General features: G+C 36.0%; 1 protein-coding gene and 1 non-coding gene across 5 annotated transcripts in view; both read left to right on the top strand.

Annotated features, from left to right (window-relative positions):
• The window catches only part of TMEM167A (transmembrane protein 167A), a 40,394-nt gene extending 19,325 nt beyond the window's left edge, over positions 1-21,069 (top strand). For 2 of the 4 annotated variants that reach the window (XM_049867165.1, XM_049867155.1), the window contains exons 4-5: positions 3,715-3,749; positions 8,856-21,047. In XM_049867165.1, coding sequence (XP_049723122.1) covers positions 3,715-3,749; positions 8,856-8,926 — 106 coding nt within the window. In that variant the 3' untranslated portion in view covers positions 8,927-21,047. Of the gene's footprint in view, positions 1-3,714; positions 3,750-8,855 lie in introns of all 4 variants that reach the window. The other 2 variants (XR_007515050.1, XM_049867146.1) reach the window with 2 other exon arrangements.
• LOC126070757 (small nucleolar RNA U109) lies at positions 419-555 on the top strand. Its single transcript, XR_007516280.1, has one exon. It is a non-coding gene; the product is annotated as a small nucleolar RNA U109 (small nucleolar RNA).
• Positions 21,070-22,299: the final 1,230 nt, after the last annotated feature.

Raw genomic sequence — 22,299 nt, 5'->3', positions numbered from 1 at the left:
AAGTTTTATACCAGTGCTCTCCTTCCTTTATAGACATTTTCTTCTCTTCATCATCTTTCACCTTTTTCTCTGAACTTTTATTGCACTTTGTCTTCAGCACTCAATTTAATATTTCATCTAGTTGTTGAGATTATATAATCTCATTGTTCCTTAGTTGTCCACGAGGCCTTTCTACCCAGCCAGCCACTTTTCATTTCCTTTGCTCCTTCTTCTGTAACCCTTAACTCTTAACTTAAAGGATATAGTTGCAACAAATAAATACTTACTCTTATTGATTAATTGCTTGAAATTCAAATATAATACATATGTATCTAATAAGATATCCAAACCTTCATTTCCTTAAAAAATAGAGTAGCAGAATAAAATATTTGTACTTTTCTGATACTATTATGAAGTTTTTCTTTCAAAAGAAAACAGATTGCATGTGGAAATGTCTGCTCCTCATTCCTTTAGGAGCAGGGATACATCCATAACATGCTTACATTAAAAAAAGGAGTTTTCAGGGCTGCCAACCTTACAGTAGAGGTTGAGCAGTAGTATATTTCTCCTACATAAGAGACAAAATAACAGGTCTGTTTTTACTTTTTATGATTTAATTTTATTTTGATGAAAATTATACACATCAGAACATGTTCCCATTTAACACTTTCTTCACATACTGTTCACTGACATTGGTTACAATCTTCACATTGTATCAACATTCTTGTTATTTCTGCTCTAGTTGTTTTATCCCCGTTAATAATTTAGATTCGCTGCCCCTTAAAACTCTCATCTGTGCTTTAGAGTTACAGTCATCATTTTGGTCACGTATAATTTTTTTAACACGATATTTAAGGGTAACATTCTTTACTTTTTGCACTTAAACTGTTTTTTTATTTGATATTTTTACATTTTAAAGTATGTATTGGTGCAGTCAACAGTTTGAAAACCTTTTATTTTTGTTTCTATGTATATAAATGTTAAACCTCCATTGTATTTGATTTGGACATAAATATTTTCTGTGGAACAAATTTCTTATAGGCCCATGTCCCTTTGTTTCTTACAATTGTGTATTTTTATTAGACTCATAATAAAAATTTCTTCTTATTACAGTGACAGTATTCCATGGTTAGGTGGAGATGTCTAGACAGATTGGATAAAATGAGTCCTTGATGACTTCACTTTTGAAAATAACAACTTCATTTTTTGCTGCTTCAAATAATATAAAACTAAAAAGCAACAGAAAAAGATAACTACTTCGTCATGTTTCCTACTTTCATACACCTGATAGCGTTTCAGCACATATAATTATTGGTTTATAGCCATAGAAACCAAGCAGCATGATTAATTATATTGATCTTTATCAACTAACAGAGTTCCTATTTTTTTATAAATAACATTTGAGATACTACAGAAAAATGTCTAGTTAGGAAATATGTGGAAAGGGCCATGGTAGTGCTTATAAATCAAGAGTTGCCAAGTTCAAGAATTCTTTTTTTCTTTTACAAAGCTCCTTTTTAGTATGTTATGTGTCTTGTACCAATTTCCTATTGAAACTTTAAATTATTTCTAGAATATCAGGAGCTGCAAAGACCTTGACTTTGTGATCTTGTGGTTTCAGACTGGGTTCTGTGGAGCTCTAAGCTTACCATAGAAGGATTTCAGGGGTCCTGCCTCTGGTCCCTCAGTCAGTGTAGCTTTAAATCAGTAATGCATACTATTATAATCATAAGTTCTTAGAATCCAGAAACCATGGCAGTGCAAATGCCTAACCAAAAAGCTTCCTTTTTTTTTTTTTTACTTTTGGTTTCTACCCCACAACATGTCAACACTCTCCCTTCTCAAACTTGGGTTCCCTATTACCAGCTTTCCTGTCCCCTCCTGCCTTCTTGCCCCTGGCTGGCGTCCCTCTTTAGTGTCATTTTGTTTTATGGGCCTGTCCAATCTCTGGCCAAAGGGTAAACCTTAGGGATGACTTCATTACTGAGCTAAAAAGGTGTCTGGGAGCCGTACTCTTGGGTTTTTCTCCAGTCTCTGTCAGGCCAGTAAGTCTGATATTTTTTATGAGTTAGAGCTTTGTTCTACATTCTTCTCCACCTCCGTCCAGGACCCTCTAATGTGATCCCTGCCAAAGCAGCCAGTGGTGGCAGCCAGGCACCATCTAGTTGTGCTAGACTCCGTCTGGTAAAGGCCACAGGAGTTGTGGTCCACCCCTTCCCTTGTGTCCTTGGTTTTCTTCATTCTGTCTTGCTCCAGATGGGATGAGACTAGTGGAGTACCTTAGATGGCCTCTCACAAGCTTTTAAGACCCCAGATGCTACTCACCAAAGTAGAATGTAGAACATTTTCTTTATAAACTGTGTTATACCAATTGAGCTAGATGTTCCCCAAGACCATGGCCCCCACAGCCCTCAGCCCAGTTATTTGGACCATCAGGGAGTTTGAATGTATCCATGGACCCTCTGAGACCCCACCCTGTACAAGTTGTGCTGGCTTCCCCAGTATTGTGTACTGTCTTACTCTTCACCAAAGCTTCCATTTTTTGATGATGCAATATAAACAAATTTTAAGGGATATCTGGAGTTATTGTCATACGTGCCTTTAGCCTGTGTATTACTAAACACAACATGTGGTCATTTTTTAAGGACTTTCTGTATAGTAACTCATTTAATCCACATAACAACCCTATGAGATGAGTGCTGTTATTATCTCTATTTTGAATTCAGCCACTCCTTGGAAACCCTATGGGGTAGTTCTACTCTGTCTTATAGGGTCGCTATGAGTCGGAATTAACTCAATGGCAACAAATTTGGTTTGATATTTTTGGTATCTTAATTTCTAACCATGTATGACAACATTCGTAATTCTATTCTTTTGTCAGACCAGAGTAATATCTATAGTATTTTTATTTTTTCGTGTATCTCTAGATGTTAAATGGTTCAGTTGGTTATTTTTTTAAGCAGCTGATGATTTATACATGTCAAATGAGTGATATACACATTTAATATCTAATTCATAGTATATCCATTCAGAGACTTGAAATGGGCATCTTCATTTTAATTTTTTCCTATTTGCAGAATGTATGTGTTTTAAATGCCATATGGAGTTAATTTGTTATTGTGTCCCCTAAACTTGAAGATTTTCTACTTATATTGGAAGTGTTGGCACATACTTTTGTATTCCTTCTTATTGAATAGCACAGTTATATAAATGATAACATTGGAATTCATGGTTATAGATTATTTAAATATGGATCTGCAGTCTGTAAAATTTAAAGTTTTTTAAGAGTTTTATTAATGTCAAAATTCATCCAGAACCTTTTGTTCATTTCTCATTTTCTCACAATTGATATTTATATGAGTTAGCATATAAATTTTCTGCTTATGAAGATAAAGTGCTTGAAGTTGAATGAATTAATCCTACTATCATAAGCCCTTATGCCCATTTTGCTATTCTCACATTGATTTACCCTGGATTTGACCTATAATACCATATCTATTCCAGTTGATAGCAGTTTCTATACATTGATGATTGGTATGCTATTTTGTCCTATTTTTATATATAAATGGTGGCATTACATCAAACAAGGAAATTCCATATCTGAAAGAAAGCATCAGAGGTCAAAATGCCAGTAAGTAGTGAATTCTCCACAGCATTATGGAAAATATGATACTGAGGGAATGATTTACCTTTCCCGGTAATCAATAGCTACTTTTTCTTTTTCATTCCATGCAGACTGTTGGGTATATTTTGGAAGTGCGCTAGAATTGGTAAGTGTCTATAATCTCCCTCCATTTCTTCAACTGTAAGTTGTCAACCAGCTTACTTATCTTGTATTCACACAAGTTAAACATCAGTTTTAAAAGTTTAAGTTTCCCAATTTTAACCATTTTTTCATAGTTCGTAGATTTCCACCTGCCTCTTGTTTAAAACTGGATTTGGTGGATAACCCATAATGCTTCATTAGCAGAGAGATGGAAAATGCAAGAAAAATATCTCTAATTTCAGATATCAAATACCATGTACTCTTGGTTTTTGAGGGGATTTCAGGCAAATGTGTATAGTTTCTGTATGCATACTCATAACATAGAGCTTACTGTTCTGTATAATATGTACCATTTTGGTAATTGAGACTGAATTTCCTGTCTACCGAAAGGCTTTCTAAGCAACCATCTGAATATAATAATTGATTGCCCTTTGTTAAGGCATGGAATATTATTTGTTGCTCTTAGAAAACATTGTTTTGTGTGGGTGAGCTTTGTTATAATTGATCGAAGTTAAGGTAAATATAATTATCTTCTAACTTCATAGCAAGATTAGTAGCATATTAAATGTATATTAGATATCTAAATATAGACAATAGTATGCTCTTATCCCATCTCCCTATATAATATAAAACACTTAGCACAGTGCCCAGCACATAATAGATGCTCAAATGACTGGTAAGTGAAAGAAGTAAAATATATTTTATTGTTGTAATTCACCAATACTCTTGACTAACCAATTACTCCTTTTTTTTTTTTTTTTAACATGCATAACTCCAAAGAAAAACAATTTCAAGGCATTTGTAATTATACCACTTGGACTGAAAACAAGTCATTTCAGTCCTTTGGAATTATTTGTGTGCCCTAAACAAATATCATTAATGCAGATATAATATATCAATTCCCAAATTAAATTTATATGTAACTACTTTTTTCTTTCATAAAGCTGTTAGAATTTTGTAGCAAAGGATGATTTTCCTGTTTTTAACATTTAATCTAATTAAATAATCTGACAACAACCTGAATTCCCCAGACTAATCTCTTGAAGTAAAATGGGAATTTAAGAAGTATCTTCCTTTAAATAAGCTGTATTCTTTTTAGAGTATTGTTTTACTTTGGCTTCAATATCTCATGATGTGGAAAGTTTAGAAGAGGGCTCATAAGAGGAAATGAAATTGATTGTGAATTGAAAAATACAAACTAAGCTCTTGTAATACTTAAAAATTTTTCTAAAGAAGATGTGGGAATTGAAGTATTATATTTGCAGGTAACTACAGAGGATGGACAGCTAGTCTCTGCTAAGGACTCCAAATTGGTCACAGGAGTTTCAAGTCTTAAAAACACCTTCAAAGATTCATATGCCATTAGCCATTGAAATAATTTGGAGAGCCAATTTTTTCCTCTTGATCCTTTAATGCTAAGCAAGACACCTACAAAAAGTGGAAGTTGTAAGCATAATACTGAGTTACCTAGAAATTCCTTCTTAATTTTGCGATGCTTAGATCATAAGATTCTTTGACCTTAACAGGCTTCTTGCTGCAGAAAATGGTAGTAGTATAAACGTAAAGGGCTTCACAGAAAAATACTCCTTTCAGGGCCCTCATTTCAGTGTAGTAACTATTAAAACAGACATCATCTTCCAGAAAATTCAGCGTTCTTTTTCCATGTTAAACTGTCCTTTGTCATCTTTCTGTACTCTTTTCTCTTACGGATCAGCATGGGAATCTCTTATTTGTAAGAAGTATCATTGACCTTACATTGGTAAAGGCATCAGATGAAAAAGAAACAACTAACCCATTGCTGTCAAGTCAATTCTGACTCATAGTGACCCTATAGGACAGAGTAGAACTGCCCCATAGGGTTTCCAAGGAGCGGCTGGTGGATTTGAACTGCCAGGCTTTTGGTTAGCAGCCAAGCTCTTAACCACTACACCACCAGGGCTCCAGTAAAGGTACAGATACAACTTATGTAAGTGGTTATCCATCAGGGAACATTTGACAATGTCTGGAGACATTTTTAGTTGTTACAGCTGAAGGTGAAGGGTAGTATATAGTGGGTAGGACCAGGGATGCTGCTAAACAACCCCCAGTGCACAGGACAGTTCTGGCAACAAAGAATTGTCCAGCCCAAAATGTCAATAGTGCTGAAGTTGAGAAACCCTGGCCTAGATTTCCAGGGAGTTCTGGTGCAGACTTATCTGGCATTCAGTCATGCACAACAGCTGCAAACCCTGAAATAATAAAAGAAATCTTAAGTACGCCCAAAAGAACCAAGAAAAATAGAGGGATACAGAGAAAAAAATAGTACCCATGGCAGCTAATGCTAATAAAAACAAAAAGAGCTACAAATAAATATAAATAAGTGTAAACCAAATTGTTGGCTTCAGAAGCAACTGACCCTGAAAAACAAAGGATATTGCCGAGGAACAGAGTTGTAAGAAAACCCCGAGTAAAGTGCAAGGAGAGCATAATGGAAGAGCAAGACAGTGTGCAGGAATAGAGGGAATGTCATTGTATTAATCATTGCTAAGAATATAAAAGGTTTGGAGTTAGGAGGCTGATTTTCACCTCAGTTCTATCATTAAATTACTAACTCATGAAGAAAATATCAAGATCTTAATCCATTTTATGTGCTAAATTGGAGAAATGTACACTGCATTTCAGAGACATTTCTGTCAAATTCATTTGATAATCAACGCAGGTAACTTTTTGGCCCACAATTAATACTTGAAGAGAGTATAGTATGCCAAAAAACTTTAAATATCTAGTTTGGGCTTTCCTAGTGATACTTTTTAGTATGATCTATTTTTATGTCTAATTATAACAGTGCTTTTTTTTTTTTTTGCTTTATTTTATTTTTCTCTCGACTGTATGAATGCCCCAGGTTGAATAATTTAGTTAAATATGTTCATTCTTGCCCATTATGTGAAAGCATTAACTTTTCATTTTGGCAGAGTGACTTTGAAAAATGGTGAGTGTTTATATGCTGTTTTCTCAACCACATACTCCTCTCTTATCTTGACACAGAATATATCCACAAAGGATATAATTTTAATGGAGAAAGGCTCAGTTGAATCCATCTTATGTTACACATCACATTACAGCAACTGTTTCACATTCACTCACACAGACCTAAGACCAGACAAGGAGTAACATTCCTACCAGGTTCAACCAAACATGGCAGTCTCTTTTAAGAAAATTATGAACAGGAAAATGAAACCCATATGTAAATTATAACATTCTGCGTTAGAGGATGAGGAAGAGAAGACCTTCCTCAAAAATTAATTTCCACCAGATGGAAAATTTTGGACAATATTAATTTCTTCTGTTAGGTATTTAATAACACTGTATATTAGATAATGAGAGTAACTAGCCCAAATAAGAGTGACAGGCTTGCTTATGAAGTCTATCTGAAAGTTATGTAAGGAATAGCTTGGTTTTGTTTTGCTGTGTTTTATTTTTTGATAATTTTTTTAGTCCAAAGGAATTAGCATTGCCTAAAAATTATGACCCAAGTACATTTTAGTTTTAATAGACTTCTTTTTCTCTGGTTGAGATGGCAGTATTGATAAAACACTACTATTCTCACTTAGGAGCTCTGGTGACACAACGGTTCAGTGCTTGACTGCTAACCAAAAGGTTGGGAGTTCAAACCCACCTAGCAGCTCCATGGAAGGAAAGACGTGGTGATCTACTCCCATAAAGATTACAGCCCAGGAAACCCTATGGGGCAGGTCTACTCTGGGTTGCTATGAGTTGGAATCAGCTTGACAGCACACAGTTTTCTTACTTCTAGATTTTTCTTCAGTTGAAAGGCAGTCTATTAAATGTCTGTGAACAGAAAAAACACTTTCCAAGAACAGTTATTTATTTCAGTGTGTATGTGAGAAAGAGATGTCTTCTATGAGCATCATCATTGAGCAGGATATAGATTTACAAATAATATGGTAGGTGTGCACTCAGCGAGGAAGTGCTGAAAATAAAAATGATGATGAAAATTTTAGTTGATAAACGTAGTCAAGATTGAAGTTTCCCAGAAGCAATTAACTGAACTTGCTAGGTGGAAAGAGGAATTTAGGAACTTGAAAAGAGCTGATTTTAAACATAGAAAAATACATGCGAGGGAAATATAAGTCGTCTCTACAAGAGAACACCAGGTAAATAAATGCTTAAGATCATTTCACCCTTATTCCTCCTCCTTCGTTTTTCCTTCCTTCCTATGCAACCCACAAGGCAGCGTATAAATACCTGGTACTTCATGGATTAGTACAGCTTCACATTACTGAAAAAACAGAAAAGAATGGAACGAGTTAACTCAATATCACAGGATCTCTGTCTGATTAGAAGACAATTTCACAAGCCAATTTCAGGTCTAATTCATGCAAAGTACAGCCTCCAAGTATAAATACTCCTTAAACACATACAAAAAATTGACTAATACACAATCTGTTGGTTTACGTTCTACATTTCTAACCTACAGTAACCACATTATAAAAGGCTTGATAAAGTCCGTCTCAGAAATAGTGTTTTCTAATGTTTTTATTATGCAGTTTATTTTACATCCATTTTTAAAATGCCATTTTATTAACCATCTTCTGTTCATTGTCATCTGTAAGTGCTTCTTTTTTCTCTCTTTAAGCGTCAAGAATCAGTGAGAAAAAAAATTGACTAAGAATTGGATATTTCGTTTTATAAGTGGAAGTATACTTTTTTTACATGAAGAAAACCAACAATATTTCTTTGGCCTTAATTGAGTTAAGATCGTTTCTCTTGGATCTCTGTCCTACATTCTGCTTTTTGTTAAACTGTATTTTTTAATATCCGAGATTACACAGTGACATAGGAATGGCACTTCAAGGGTTTTCTAAGCAAATGAAGCAGATACGGTCTTAGAAGTAAATCAGTATAATTTAGCTCATTTTCTATTTTACGTGTTTTTATATTGTATCGCGTTTTCTATTTTTTGCTTTGCCCAATCCCCTCAGATGTATGGACCTCATAGGCAAGGATTTTATTTTGATTCTTACGTACCCCTCCCATAGTAAGTAATACCTTATCATATCCTTGTTAGCCACTCAGTTAGTAAAGATGAATATCTCGCTTTTTCCAACAGGTGAACGGAAGAGTCCTTACGTTGCAGTATGCTGTATTGTGATGGCCTTCAGCATCCTGTTCATACAGTAGCTTGGAAAAATGCCAGAATTTAATTGCCATCACATTTCAATATGAAAAAGACTTATCTGCAGAAAATAATGGAAAGGATGGTTAACCCTTTTATCTCTGAACATTGAGTGAGATACGTTTCCAGCTGCTGTTCTCCATTTTTATGTTATTAGACCAATGTTCTATATATAATTAAGATGTAACCATTTAATGCTCAAAAAGTTTAATATGTTTGTAACAATCAATCTCAGTACTGTCACTACAATATTGCATTCTGCAAGTGTCGTTCTGTTGTGTCAGATACCAATTTTTAGTGAGGTATCTCTAAGGCATATAGTAGAAAACAAAATTGATAAATTATTCAAGTTCCTTTCACTGTGATTTGGCAATGATAAATCTTTATAGAATGAGATCTTTTTTGGACTAGCTCTTTTATTGGGGAAAAAAATGGTTCAGCGTGTGTTGGTGTAAGGATTGCATTCATGTTTAATAACACTTTTCCACTGGCCACACCATTTTGAATGCATGTTCACCAGAGTACCTCTACTACTCTTAGAAAACTCTGTAGTTTATTACAGGTTTTTTAGCTATTTAAAATAAGACTATGCAGTTCTTAAGGAGGGAGATAAAAGAATTGTGACTTAAGAGTATCATTGGGAAAATGTTCATATTTAACATACGTTTAGAGCAGCTGACTGGTGTAATAGCCTCTGAAACCTCTGGTCACGTATAGATAAACGTCTTAAGTATAAATTTGACCAGCTAGTCATCTTTGAAAAAGACTTCATTCTTAGAATGAAAAGAACAAAATAGAGCAATTATAGAATAATGATCCTGTATATGTTTTTCATTCTTTTTAGTGTCAGGTCTTAGAAAATGAAACAATTATTTTAAATGCCCCAATATGCAAACTGTATTTTTGTTTTGTTTTTTAAATACAGCACTTTAAATCTAGTTTACATTTTGTTTGTCAACTTGAACTGGAATCTCATGGCTATTTGCTTCTGTACTTAGTAGGTGATGATGAATAGTTTTCAAATATACTTATCCATATACCTTGAGTCTTTCGGTTTTGATAATGAACAGAGCTCTTCAGTAATTTTCAGTCTAGGCAGAAGAATATTGGGAATGGAACTTACACATTTTGAAAAAAGGTAGTTATATAAGTTTATGGTTAACTTTTCTTGAAGTTCAACTGAAATTCAGTTAAAATTTCAAAACCAGAGTTTTAAATAAAAAGAAAAGTGGTACCATTCTTAGATATAGGTAGATGGTATGTTATAGACTGAAGTGTTCACTGTTTATGTTCAAATGGTGGTAGAAATGTAGAAATTTTGGTATTTTGACCTCTAGTTAGCATTGAATATTTGAAATTCAGCCCCACATATCTTTTGGCATAAATACACACAGTTTACCCCAGAGGAATGGAAGCTTTTGATTGTCATAGATATTTAAGAGCTCAAGAGAAGTTAAATCATCCAAGTTTTTTTTTGTTGTTTTTTTTTTTTTTAATTTTAGGTTTCATTTTATAAGAGGACCTTACATCCAAGCTAAAAATGTTCATATTTTAAACCAGTCGTCATTAGGTTGATTCCAACTTATGGCAGCCCCATGTGCATGAGTAGAACTGTGCTCCATGGGGTTTTTGGAAGTAGCTTACCAGGCCATTCTTCCAAGGCACCATATTATAGATACTACTAAATAGATATTGTCCTCAGCTGTTAATTTTCTCAATAAAGATAAAAGGAAACTTTTTTTTTTTTAAGAAAAGAAAATTATTTAGAATTATTTTAATGAGTCTGCTATAGCCCTTTCTTTAAAAAAAAGTAAAATTGCAAGCCACCTGTTTTTGAAGACCACCTTAAACTGTTTGGGATGAATCTTAAGAAACATACAAGAAAAGCTTCTTATATGCTGCCTGCTCTTTTTTTTTTTTTTTTAAATGATAAGACCTGTTGTAGGCTGTAATGTATTGGATTATTTTATATTTTTGATATGCCTGTGGCTGGTTAAAAGTGATATATTTTGCTTTAGACAGGGAATCAGGTTATGATAATTGTTCCTACCCTGAAGTGCCTCTTGGGCTTAGCATTAGGTCAAGGATATTCAGAGTATCCCAAAAATAGGACTCTTTGTCAGCACATACATGCAGAGTAAGTCATCTTTCTGGGTCTAGTTTCTGGGTGGCCATCTGGTGTGCAACCTTTGCTGCCAACTAGACTTTCCAAAAGTTTCTGTCAACTAATTTTTTTATATGCTAATGGAAGTCTAATATGAAAAAGGGAAGAATATTCTAGATAATTAGTTCAAAGACATTTCTTTAACTTGGCATTTTGGCGGAGATAGATGGGAAGTGGAGGAAGAAATAACTTCTTTGGGAAATTTGTGGTAGCATATAAAAAATGTTGCTATTTGTAGATGCTGAACAGAGTGGCCGGTAGCTTATTTCTAACTCCAACCATTCTGACCTTTTGAAACACAAACTCTCTGAGAGGAGGGGAAAGACACAGGGTCTTCTGAAGGAAAGCAGTTAGCATTTTCTCTAATGTATTTATTTCAAAGATTTACTAATGAATCCTTTTGTCTAACCCAAAGGGCAGCATAGGTAGTTTTAACCCCACAGAATATTCGGATATTCTTTCTATAGTCTTGGCAGAGTGGTGGGATACAGAAGAGAATTAACTTTAGCCTCCAGCGGAGAGCCCCAGTCATAGTCCTATTGCAGGGCTAAGTGCGGGTGTAAGATAGTGAGCACTGAAATCCACAGTTTACTAGGTTCAAATGCTCTCCTTAAGCTCGTTTCGGGCTCCAGAATATTTTCATTCCATCTGTGCTGGAATTATTCTGTGCTAATATTTAGTTCCAAATTGGCTATAACTGTACCAATGGCAGGGGAGTACCTACATTCAGACATTCTTGCAGTCAAAAAGGCGTGTATTCTGTAGCATTCCCTCTGGCTTAAATAAGTGGAAGTTCAAGTCCAATGTCTTGTCAATGCCTTGTGCTACTGTGCCAGGCTCTGCCTTCAATACCCTTGTATGCAAATTCAAAATCGCCTTATCATGCTGAGGATGCCTGTAATAAGTAATTTGTAATAGACTCCTTCATCTCAGTAATATATGAGTCAGTCTGGTTTTATCTTAGGACTAAGTAGATGTTTGAATGAAGTAGCTTCTTCAAATTTATATATTCAAAACTGGCCAAATCTCTAGTTTTTTTTTAAAAGATCGAACCCTCATAAATAGTAGACTGTGTTACTATGTTCACTGCTCTTTTAAGGAGCACTTATAGGACGATTGTGGCATATTATTATTGAAGACAGAAAGATAAGGGCACAATTTCTTCCCTCTAGTAGTTCACAGTGTGGCAGATGAGAGAGATGAAGTCATTTATACAAAGTGCAATCTGATGACATTTATTCTTGCCATAAGCGCAGAGTTCTAGGAGAAAACCAAAAAGAATGACAACCCAGTCAGATGTGAACTTCTTCCAGGGGAACAATGCTTCAACTAAACTTTGAAAAAAAACATAGTTTAGGAAAGAGAGAAGTATTTAGAACATAAGAGCAATGTGCAAAAGCACAGTAAGAGGTAAGCTTAGAAAGGTGGACAGAGGTGGATGCTCAAGGGTCTTGTATTTTTCTCATTGCTGTCTATTATTACCTACCTCAGAATCGAAATTGTGTGTTCCCTCCTGCCTGTCAGAAAACTCCTTTAGAAAACACAAAATCCTCTCTTTGTATGCGTAAACAAGGTTGAGTATATCCGTGCCCACCTCAGTTTGGACCAGGAATACAGAAGTATACTCTTGAGATTCATCTGCACAGTATGTAAGGCAGACATAACTAACCAGTCAGTATTTAGGGACTCTTAACAGCTCACACTTGATGGATGTCAAAAGCAGCCATGATTATTAAAGGACGCACCTGCACAAGAAGCAGGTAGTGTGTTGTCTACATTGCCCGGATGCACAAGAGATATTTCCATTAAGTAAGGATGTGTGCTCTTTTGAAAGCCTCTGAGAAGTTACTAGATCATAGGAAGCTTGAAAACAAGAATGAAGGATTCTTGGGGACCACTCTACATTCTTTGGTTTCCATAACAGTACGTGTTCCAAAGACAAGTAGCCAAATAATAATCAGCGTTGTTAATACTGCACAGCAGTATTATCCCCAATCAGCAGATCAGTAACTGCTGGCTTCCAAAAGAGCTTTATAATTATCTTGCTTTTACACTGCCTTTCAGTTCTTTTACCAATCCCAGATAATATCTGAAATACCACTCCAACATCAGATTAAAAGGAGGAAGGTGGAACTAGATCTCCTGTGATCTTCAGAGTAGAGAGAGTCATCCTAATCTCTGGCGAGGGCTCATGTCTGTGGTGCATAATAAAAGCTAACTGTGACAGAGTTAACTCTCAACAGCTTTTTCCTAGTTTTATTGCAGAATGAGTGAAAAGCTCTTTTAGAAGTTAAAAAATTGAAATTACCACCTTTTGAGTTAGATGGGCATTTTAATTCTTGGCCCACCAAGCTTAGTATTTGGGGGGAGATGGGCGGGGGGGAGGGTTTGCTGTTGGCTTGCAAATTAAAGCTGTCCAATCTAATATATTGCCGTTTCTCTTAATAAGTTGTCAAGAGCTTGGGTTTTTTGCTTTGGGCACCCGTTGCCGTTGAGCTGATTCTGACTCAGCGACTCCATAGGATTTCCAAGGCTGTAAATCTCTATGGAAGCAGATTGCCACATCTTTCTCCTGTGAAACTGCTGGTGGTTCCGAACCGCTGACCTTAAGATTAGCAGTCAATGGCTTTAACCACTGCACCACCAGGGCCTTTAATCCTTAGAGATCGTTGAAATCTGGTTCTGAATGGATGTGGCAGTTATTAAGTGCTGGCAGTTATTTTCAACATTAATCTCAGCTGAGAGTCTTCAAATACCCTAACATAAACAGAAAACTAGCTATCATTTTCTGTTCAAAATCTGTCTTTGATCAATGTCCATCAAAGTTAGATTACTCAGCCAGTTTATACCATTTACTGAGAAGTACAGAAAAGCTTGTATCAAGGGCCTTCCTTTGGGTTGCATCATCTTCCTGCTATTGTCTTCCCAGCACTGCAAGAAGACAGACAGACCTTTGTTTTAGACCTGTTACTCGAAAGCTAAATTTGCTTAACCAAATGAATTGCAGTGACCATGTTTTTAGTTTGGTTTTGAATGTAAAAAATACGAGATTTGAGTTGAAACACAGTAGCTTTCTTAGTTGTCTCCTATATATATTGTAAACCTGCCTCATGGCTCCATCATAACTACCAATAGAAAAAAAACAAAGACCAGTTGTTGTCAAGTAGACTTAAACTCATGATGACCCCATATGTGTTTGAATAGAACTGTCCTCCATAGGGTTGTCAGTGGCTAATTTGGGGGAGTAGATTGCCAGGCCTTTCTTCCAAGGTACCTCTGGGTGGACTCAAACTTCCAACCTTTCAGTTAGTAGCTGAGTGTATTAACCTTTTGCACTACCCAGAGACCCCAACTACAAATAGATGTAAGATTTTATAGAGAAAATCACTGAATTTCTGATTTATATCTCAGTCAAAAGAATCCAAAAATGGCTTGGCTTTTAAGACCATTGAGTTTAACAGCCAAGAAAGCAAATCTGTTTGTAATTCAGACAATTTGCATTAATATCCTTAACCATAACGGATTCCCCTGGGAAAAAAAAGAACCAAAAGTATTGGAAATAAGAGTAAGTCTCTTCACACATGCTATGGAAGATGAGAACACTCAGAAACTGCAAAGATACCCACACGCTAGTGTCTGAGCTTTACTTGGCAAGGGAGGTAGGCTAAGAGCAAGTGTGTAGTGATCTGGGGGTTTGTTCCCAAATTGCCAAAACCTGTAATTTATGAACCACTTCAACATTTTTAATCAATTACCATGTCGAGGCTAAGTGCTGGAAAAGAAATGTGCAAAGACATTAAGCTGAGAAATAGGAAATATTTAAGGTGTGAAAGTAAGAAGACCGGCATCAAACAGAATCTTTGCAGTATTGCAAGTGTTAAAGTGATCTGCAGGCTCAGGCAAAAGATTTGCTCTTGGAAATTAAAAGGGAGATTCTGAGAATATTCTTTGTACAACATTCATTAGAGCTGAAAAGCAGGAGATAATTCTTACTTTATTGAGTAGAAATACCATTTACTCTTCATTTGTTTGTTAACTAGTGTTATTTGCAAATGGAACCTCTGTTAAATCTTGGGAAATGATGAGAGTACTGTAAGTTGTAAAATGTATTTTTAAGAAGTTTATAATATAAAATTAAGAACTTCTGTAGAACATACAAGTAAAGATAATAAAGTTAATTTAGTTTTATGAGTGATCTAAACCTCATTCTGATCTCTGTTAATAGGCCACTGTTAACTAAAAGTGAATCAAAGCCAAAATAACAGTGACATGGTTAGGTAAGCATACACAGCCTCTAGTAAGGACCCTGAAGGATGACTTGTTTGGGGTAGTCAAAGAAGACCAGTCTATGAAGTCAACGATTAGGCTAAGACCTGGTGCAGATGAAGGCGCACGAGCAGTGAGGCAGAGGAAACAGCATATTCGAAGACAGACAGGAAAGAGCTTGGAACTTCAAGTGGTAGATAAATTGATAAACTAGCATGAAGAATACACTGAGTAAGGCAAAGAATGATGTCAGGGTTGGAAAGAAAAATGGGCCAAATCATGCAGGGCTTTCAGCCATAGAAAAAGATAATGCACCACACACACACACACACACAGTGCACCTCCAAAAAAACAAAACCGAGCTGAGTTATTTAGATATTTAGGCACACAAAATTTTCTTCTTTTCAAGTAAACACAAAATAACATTCAGCTAAATTAGAAAAATGGTATTGTCTCCAGCTACGCCCCCCCATGAGGCATTTTCATAAGGGTACTATGCTAATTTTTTTACAGCACAGTGTGGAAGAGGATTGGCATGGCTGTGCTTGTGAGGGTGCCTCAAAGGGGGAGGGTGTGACTGGCAAACAAATGAAGAAGGGGCGTTTTATATGCATATAATGCAGTAGATGTGAGGGATTTGACCACACAATTGTAGGGACTGGTTTGGTAGACTAAAGCTGTCGTCTTTGCATCTGATGTTGGAGCTTGAAATCCACAGAACAGGCGGTCTGGAAGGGGGGAGCTGGAAACTCAAAAATGGACTGACACCCATGTCAGTTCTTGTTGCCTCTGACCTTGGTGCTGTGGGTGTCCTGGAAAAGTCAGTGACCTTTATTTTGGAGTTAAACACGCACATCTGACCCAGGAGTCTGGAGGATCCAGGAGAAGGTGGAGCAGTTGTAGGCCCAGCTGGTGCTTCTTGTCAACAAGGTCAGCAGATCAGTGACATGTATGAGCTATAAAATGGCTGCTGCTTCACCTCTGCCCTCCAAATTTTACACAAGACTCCCTTGTGATCCACCCTACCCAGAAACGTAAAGGGAAGGAAATTCCAGCCAAGTTGATACATTACAAAGTCATCATGCCCTCTGAAACCCTTCTACTGGATCTCCCAGCAACTCAAATTTACTATATCCCAAACAGAACTCATCTTTCCTTCTAAATCTGCTTCTCCCTCTGGATTCCCCTGTTTTTTATAAACAGTACCACCTTCTGTGCTCAAAACTTTCTAATCCCCTAAGCCCTTCCCTTTCTCATATCCCCCTCTTGTTACCATCAATCTTAGCTTTTAGTTTTGTCATTTCTACCTCTGCAGTGTCTGCCCTAGGTGTATGGGTTCAAACTCAACAGGTGATTATACAATCCCACACATTGATTACATATTTAGTTTGATATAAGCCCCATTCTGGAACTCCAGAAGTACAAAAAGTACCTTCTCCCCACCCACCAAAAGCAGGCGCAGGAAGTTATGGCAGAGGAACTAGCATGCCATTTTCATTATTTAAACCAAGAAAAACACACCGTAGACATGATGAAAGAGCTAATAAAACTGTGTTCATGTTTCTGATTCTAAAACGTTAACAGCTGAGCTTTCCCATGTGGAATAAACTTACGTAAATAACTAGGAAGCAGAGGGGCTGTGAAGAAGTCCAACAAAGTGATAGATGATCTTGGACACTCTGACTATCACACCCAATGGAATTACAAGGAAATAAGTGGTTATTGGAAGGTACTGGTGAGCTGGTGCTGGTATGATCAGCAGACTTTACAGGACCTGACAAGGCAATTACCTAAAGCTTGCTTTCTACCGAAGGATATTAGCAATAATCTATCCCATAGGAACCTTTCCTGCTCCATCCCCATTTGTCAGCTTTTAATCATGGAAATTCAGAGAAATTGGCCTTCAGAAAATAAACTTGCTGAACTTTAAAACTAAAATAAACACTCCAGTCTTATGTTTAATTTACCGTGGTTGGTAGCTTCTGAAGAGAACAAATATCACTGAGCATGTTCTGTTTTGTATTCTTGTTCACATAATCTAGTCAAAGCTCATGTTGCATTTCCTCCTCCCACTTCTTCCTTCCATGAAGTATATGTAGTTGCAGTTATGGCCAAAAGGCATTATGAGAAAATTTAAGGAATAGAACCGGAGCCCAAGAAAGCAAACACGTTTCTCCTTGTCCCTTTAGATAATGGGAAAGTGGTAGGAGGGAACTGCAATTCATATGGTAGCTACAGAACTTTGGGACAAATCTCATCTCCCTTGGGTCTGAAAAACCTCTCCAGCTCTGGAAATCTATGACAGTCCTGAATTTATAGTACAAGTTGTTCTTCAGTGGCCCCCGCTTACAATTCTCAGCAGTTGCTTAAACATGTACAAAGAGCTGTTAGAGAGTGAAGTTTTGTTTTGTTTTGTTTTTTTCCAGGCATGTTCTTGGTAATCCCATTGTGGTTGGAAGTCCTACATTTGAGAGATATCCTCAGGATTCACCTTTCCAGAAATTACGTGAAGGCTCACTTTGGTCTTTTTGAAGACTTACAGGGGACATTCTGTGATTACAAGGGAAGTTACTTCTGCAGGAAACATTCGTGGAGCATGTGTTATTGGGTTTTTTTGCCTAAGTAAATTCTTAGATGTAACCTTATCTGTGCATATCAGTAAGCATCAACTCACCCTTGGCTATACCATGCAAAGGAAAATGTCTGTATGAACTCAAAAGGAAAGAAAAAATAGAAAGAAAATTACTTCTAGGCCTTTAATTGCTTGTTATTTTTCCCTCTGCTCTCAGCACTCCATGTGTTTTTATTTCTCCCTCCTGCCTCCAGGAGAAAATTTTATATAATTCTTTAATGTCAGATTTATGCTCCAAAAATTCTAATGTTCTTTTAAGTGTAGCAATGAAAGTCCAGTGGTTTCTAAAACATTTATATCAAACATAAAAGTGCTAAGATGATGCCATAATTGGCCCTCCTGTTACCTCTTTAAAACTTCAAAGTTTCATTCTGTATTGGAATTCCAATACAGGAATTCCAACAAGGAACAAAAATCATTTCTGATATTAAACAAAAGCATTGTTTACATTTATACCATATTCTGAACATTCCTAGGCCTTTACAATGACTTGAAATAAAATTAAGTGACTTGCAGAATCTCCTATACTTATCACCTTGCAACTGCTTAAAATTAGATAATTGTAGACTGTTAGCATGAGAAGAGGCCTCTAAAATCTCCAGTCCAGATCTCTTATATTGCAGATGAGAAGAGCCCCAGCAAGCAGGTGCCTTCCCCACCCAGCACATAACCCAGCACATAACCGCTGCTTAGGTGGAAGCAGTGGTGGACTTGAGACCACCTACTGCAAGTCCTTTACCTTTCCATTTGGCTGTCAAGTCTTCAGTTTAGGTAAATCCATATCACTCAGTGAAAAACATAATGTAAAGAATAAAAGTTTACTTGCATCTTGACAAATTCTGAATTTACTTTTACAGTTTCTGACAAATTTTTGAAAAGACATCATGGCCTTTAGGCATACAAACAATAGTTTGTTGATCTAAGGAATTACAGCCTCAACAAAAGCTTAACAGAGAACTTGGTTACCAGAGACAGAACATACAAAGACCACCTCTTTTTGGGCCAGCCTAATTGCTCCTGGGACCACCAAGTGTTTTTACTTGCTATAATCCAAGGCAACACACTTAGGCAGCTGTACGTTAATTATGATGACCCTAACACAATATGACTCATAGGGCCGCAATGAGTCGGAATCGACTCAACGGCAGTGGGTAGCACAATATGAGTTGCAGTGGTCAAGAACTCAACCACTAACCAAAAGGTGCCAGTTCGAATCCACCAGCTGCTCCTTGGAAACCCTATGGGGCAGTCCTGTCTTACAGGATCTCCGTGAGTCAGCAATAACTCGACGGCAATGGGTTTTTTGTTTTTTTTTTAACAGGTTTTTAAGTAGGAGATGCTTCTTATTTTCCAATACTTATTTATCCTTCTAAGATAATGGTGACCCTCTGAAATGCACAGCCTGTTCTTGGAAAGTGGTGCAATGAGTCCTTCACAATCGTGGGAAACAAAATTCCATGGCACCATCACTCTTATACTTAAAATCTGTTTAAAAAAATGTTTTTTCTCATTAAAAATTAGTATCTATGAATTATAGAAAATCCAAATACACAAAAAGAAAAAAAAGATCCCCAATAATCCTATCAAACTAAGATGACCACTATTAACAATTCATATAAAGATATCCATGTAAGATAAAACATATATAATTTATTTTTACAAAACTGAATAAAATAGTATATGCAATTTACTAGCCTCCTTTTATTCCACCGCTTAACAATATAACATGAATATCCTTTCACAGACTACAGGGTTCTGCCATTATGCCATTTTTAAATAAATGGAGAGTAAGTATTCTACTGTATAATATAATTTACTTAACCTACAGCCTGTTATTGGGTGCTTAAATTGTTTTCACTTGGAAATAATACAGTACGTAAAAGAACAGCATGTCACAAATCACATTAGTGTCCGCTAAGATTAATTTTATATCAGACATGTACTTAAGTTAAGTGTATACCCCAAGTTTCCACTTCAATTTTGCATGAACAGATCTTTTGTTCAAGATAAGACCCACATGCAAACAAGAGAGACGCTACTTACCTCTGATTATTTCAGGGTCACTTGAAATCTCCCCACTCCGCCCCTACCTGTAACCTGAAATTACCCTTTTAAAAAGCTTACCATTCATATTCTACAGACCTTTAATGGAGTAGGGCATGATGTATTTTAAGTACCTTCCCTCACGTTGCCATGTTGCCAAGCATCTTCAGATAAGTATGTACATGCATTAGGTGGGGTAATCAGCTAGTGAAGTACCAAGTTCCTATCCAGGTCTATTAAACATTGCAGGACACTGAGCAAAAGAGAAAAGGGAAATTATATTTTCAAAGTCCTTAGTGTGGAAACTGGTGTTCCCCATCCTGGGGGAAAGCAATCTGGCATCTAGGGAATGGTAGAGACAATAACAGCAGACACAAGAGCTTGAAAAGTGAGCTGTGGCAGCAGGCATGCCATAGAGCATTCAGACTGAGCAAAGCACTCCTGGGATCCAACAGTCTGAATATTATGTGGCCATCTATTGTACTAACCCCTTTGCCTCCACAGCTTTGCTCATTCAGGAAGCAGTGGAGGCTTCCTTTTAATAATGGATGTTGAGAGGGATGAATTTATAGAAAAATTGGATGGAATTCATTTATTTGCTTATTCTACTAAATGACATATTTACACAACCATTAAATGTGCATTGAACAGACCCCTTCTCATTTCAAAAGACAGATAACTTTCTTCCTGGAAATCCCAGAAATGGAGTCTACAGAAATTGAGACATTCTGTTGCCCTGTGGAAAATCTTGCGACCACTGTACACTTTGATCAGAATTTCTCCTGAAAATTTTTACTAGCACTTTTCAAACTTTAGGCTTTGGTCTTAGGCTTGGGACTGCTGAAAAAAAAAAATGTGTTCCTCAGACTGGTTTCTTTTAAAAATTCTTATTTGTACACCTTCATTGATGATGATGTTGACATACAATAAACTTTATATATTTAAAGGATAAAAAATGTACATTGAAGTATATTTTTTACATGAAAGAATGGATACAATATACTGTTAAGTGATAAAATACATATTACAAGATACTTTATGGAGTGTGATCCTATAGTAAAAAAAATTCTGTATATGCATATGTATATTTGTACACACACACAAATTTACAGACAAAAAGTTATAAAAATACATCAAAAATAAAAAAATCTCTTGCCCTCAAATCAATTCTGACTCACAGCTACCCTACATGTATAAAATATATATATATAAATGCATACCAATGTGATAATAATGGTTTTCTGTGGGAGGTGGGATTTACAGTGATTTTTCTTTTTTTTAAATATGTATTTTTTATGGTAAACATGATAAAGTAAATGGCAAGTATGTACATTCAAATTTCATGCTTTCTGTGGGAGGTGGGATTTACAGTGATTTTTCTTTTTTTTAAATATGTATTTTTTATGGTAAACATGATAAAGTAAATGGCAAGTATGTACATTCAAATTTCATGCTTTCTGTGGGAGGTGGGATTTACAGTGATTTTTCTTTTTTTTAAATATGTATTTTTTATAGTAAACATATATGAGAAAGTAAATGGCAAGTATGTACATTCAAATTTCATGCCCTACTTTTTCTATTCATGACAGATGTTTTCAGAATATTGGACTCTTACAGCAACTTCCTTTATTGATTTTTTCTCTTTGTTTTATCCCATGAGAATACCAAAGATCTTCATCATTTTCTCTCTGAATCTGTTGCTCTAATCTTTGTTTTTTTTCCACTTTCTCCTGCTCTTGCTTTCTCAAACTAGGTGTTTCATATGAATTAAAAGTATTTAAGGGTGATCACTCTATTTTCTAAATCCAGGATGCAAGCAGTATTTGGTAAACTTTGATCTATTGTGTAAATTGTCAATTCTTTGAAGAAGCACAAATGGACTAAATTTACCCCTAATTTCAAGCAGTTTCAACCATCAAGAAAAAGCAAATTATTTGAATTTAGAACTGACAAGAAACAGACTCAGTTATCGCCATCATATATGCAGTAAGAATAGCCTGCGAAGGGTTTTGTGTAAAGGCAAAAGATAATAAACTTAAAATGTATACACTAATCAATGACAGTTTTACATATAGAACAGAATGAGTATGATCCAATTTCCAGATATCAAATGCTTAGCATTGACAGTGAATATAAAATTAATTCCAAGTAAATGATTTTATTGTTCAACTGATGAAATTCAGTTCTGTTCTATCTTAAAGGGAATGAAGTTCACCTATCTGGGCTTGCATGGAACAAAGATGTCAACATTATCAGTGTCCCTGATTCTCTAG

The sequence above is a fragment of the Elephas maximus genome, chromosome 2 (assembly GCF_024166365.1).
Source record: "Elephas maximus indicus isolate mEleMax1 chromosome 2, mEleMax1 primary haplotype, whole genome shotgun sequence".
Classification (NCBI taxonomy): domain Eukaryota; kingdom Metazoa; phylum Chordata; class Mammalia; order Proboscidea; family Elephantidae; genus Elephas; species Elephas maximus.
Note: the sequence above shows the minus strand (reverse complement) of the source record. Positions and strands in the feature narration are given on the sequence as shown.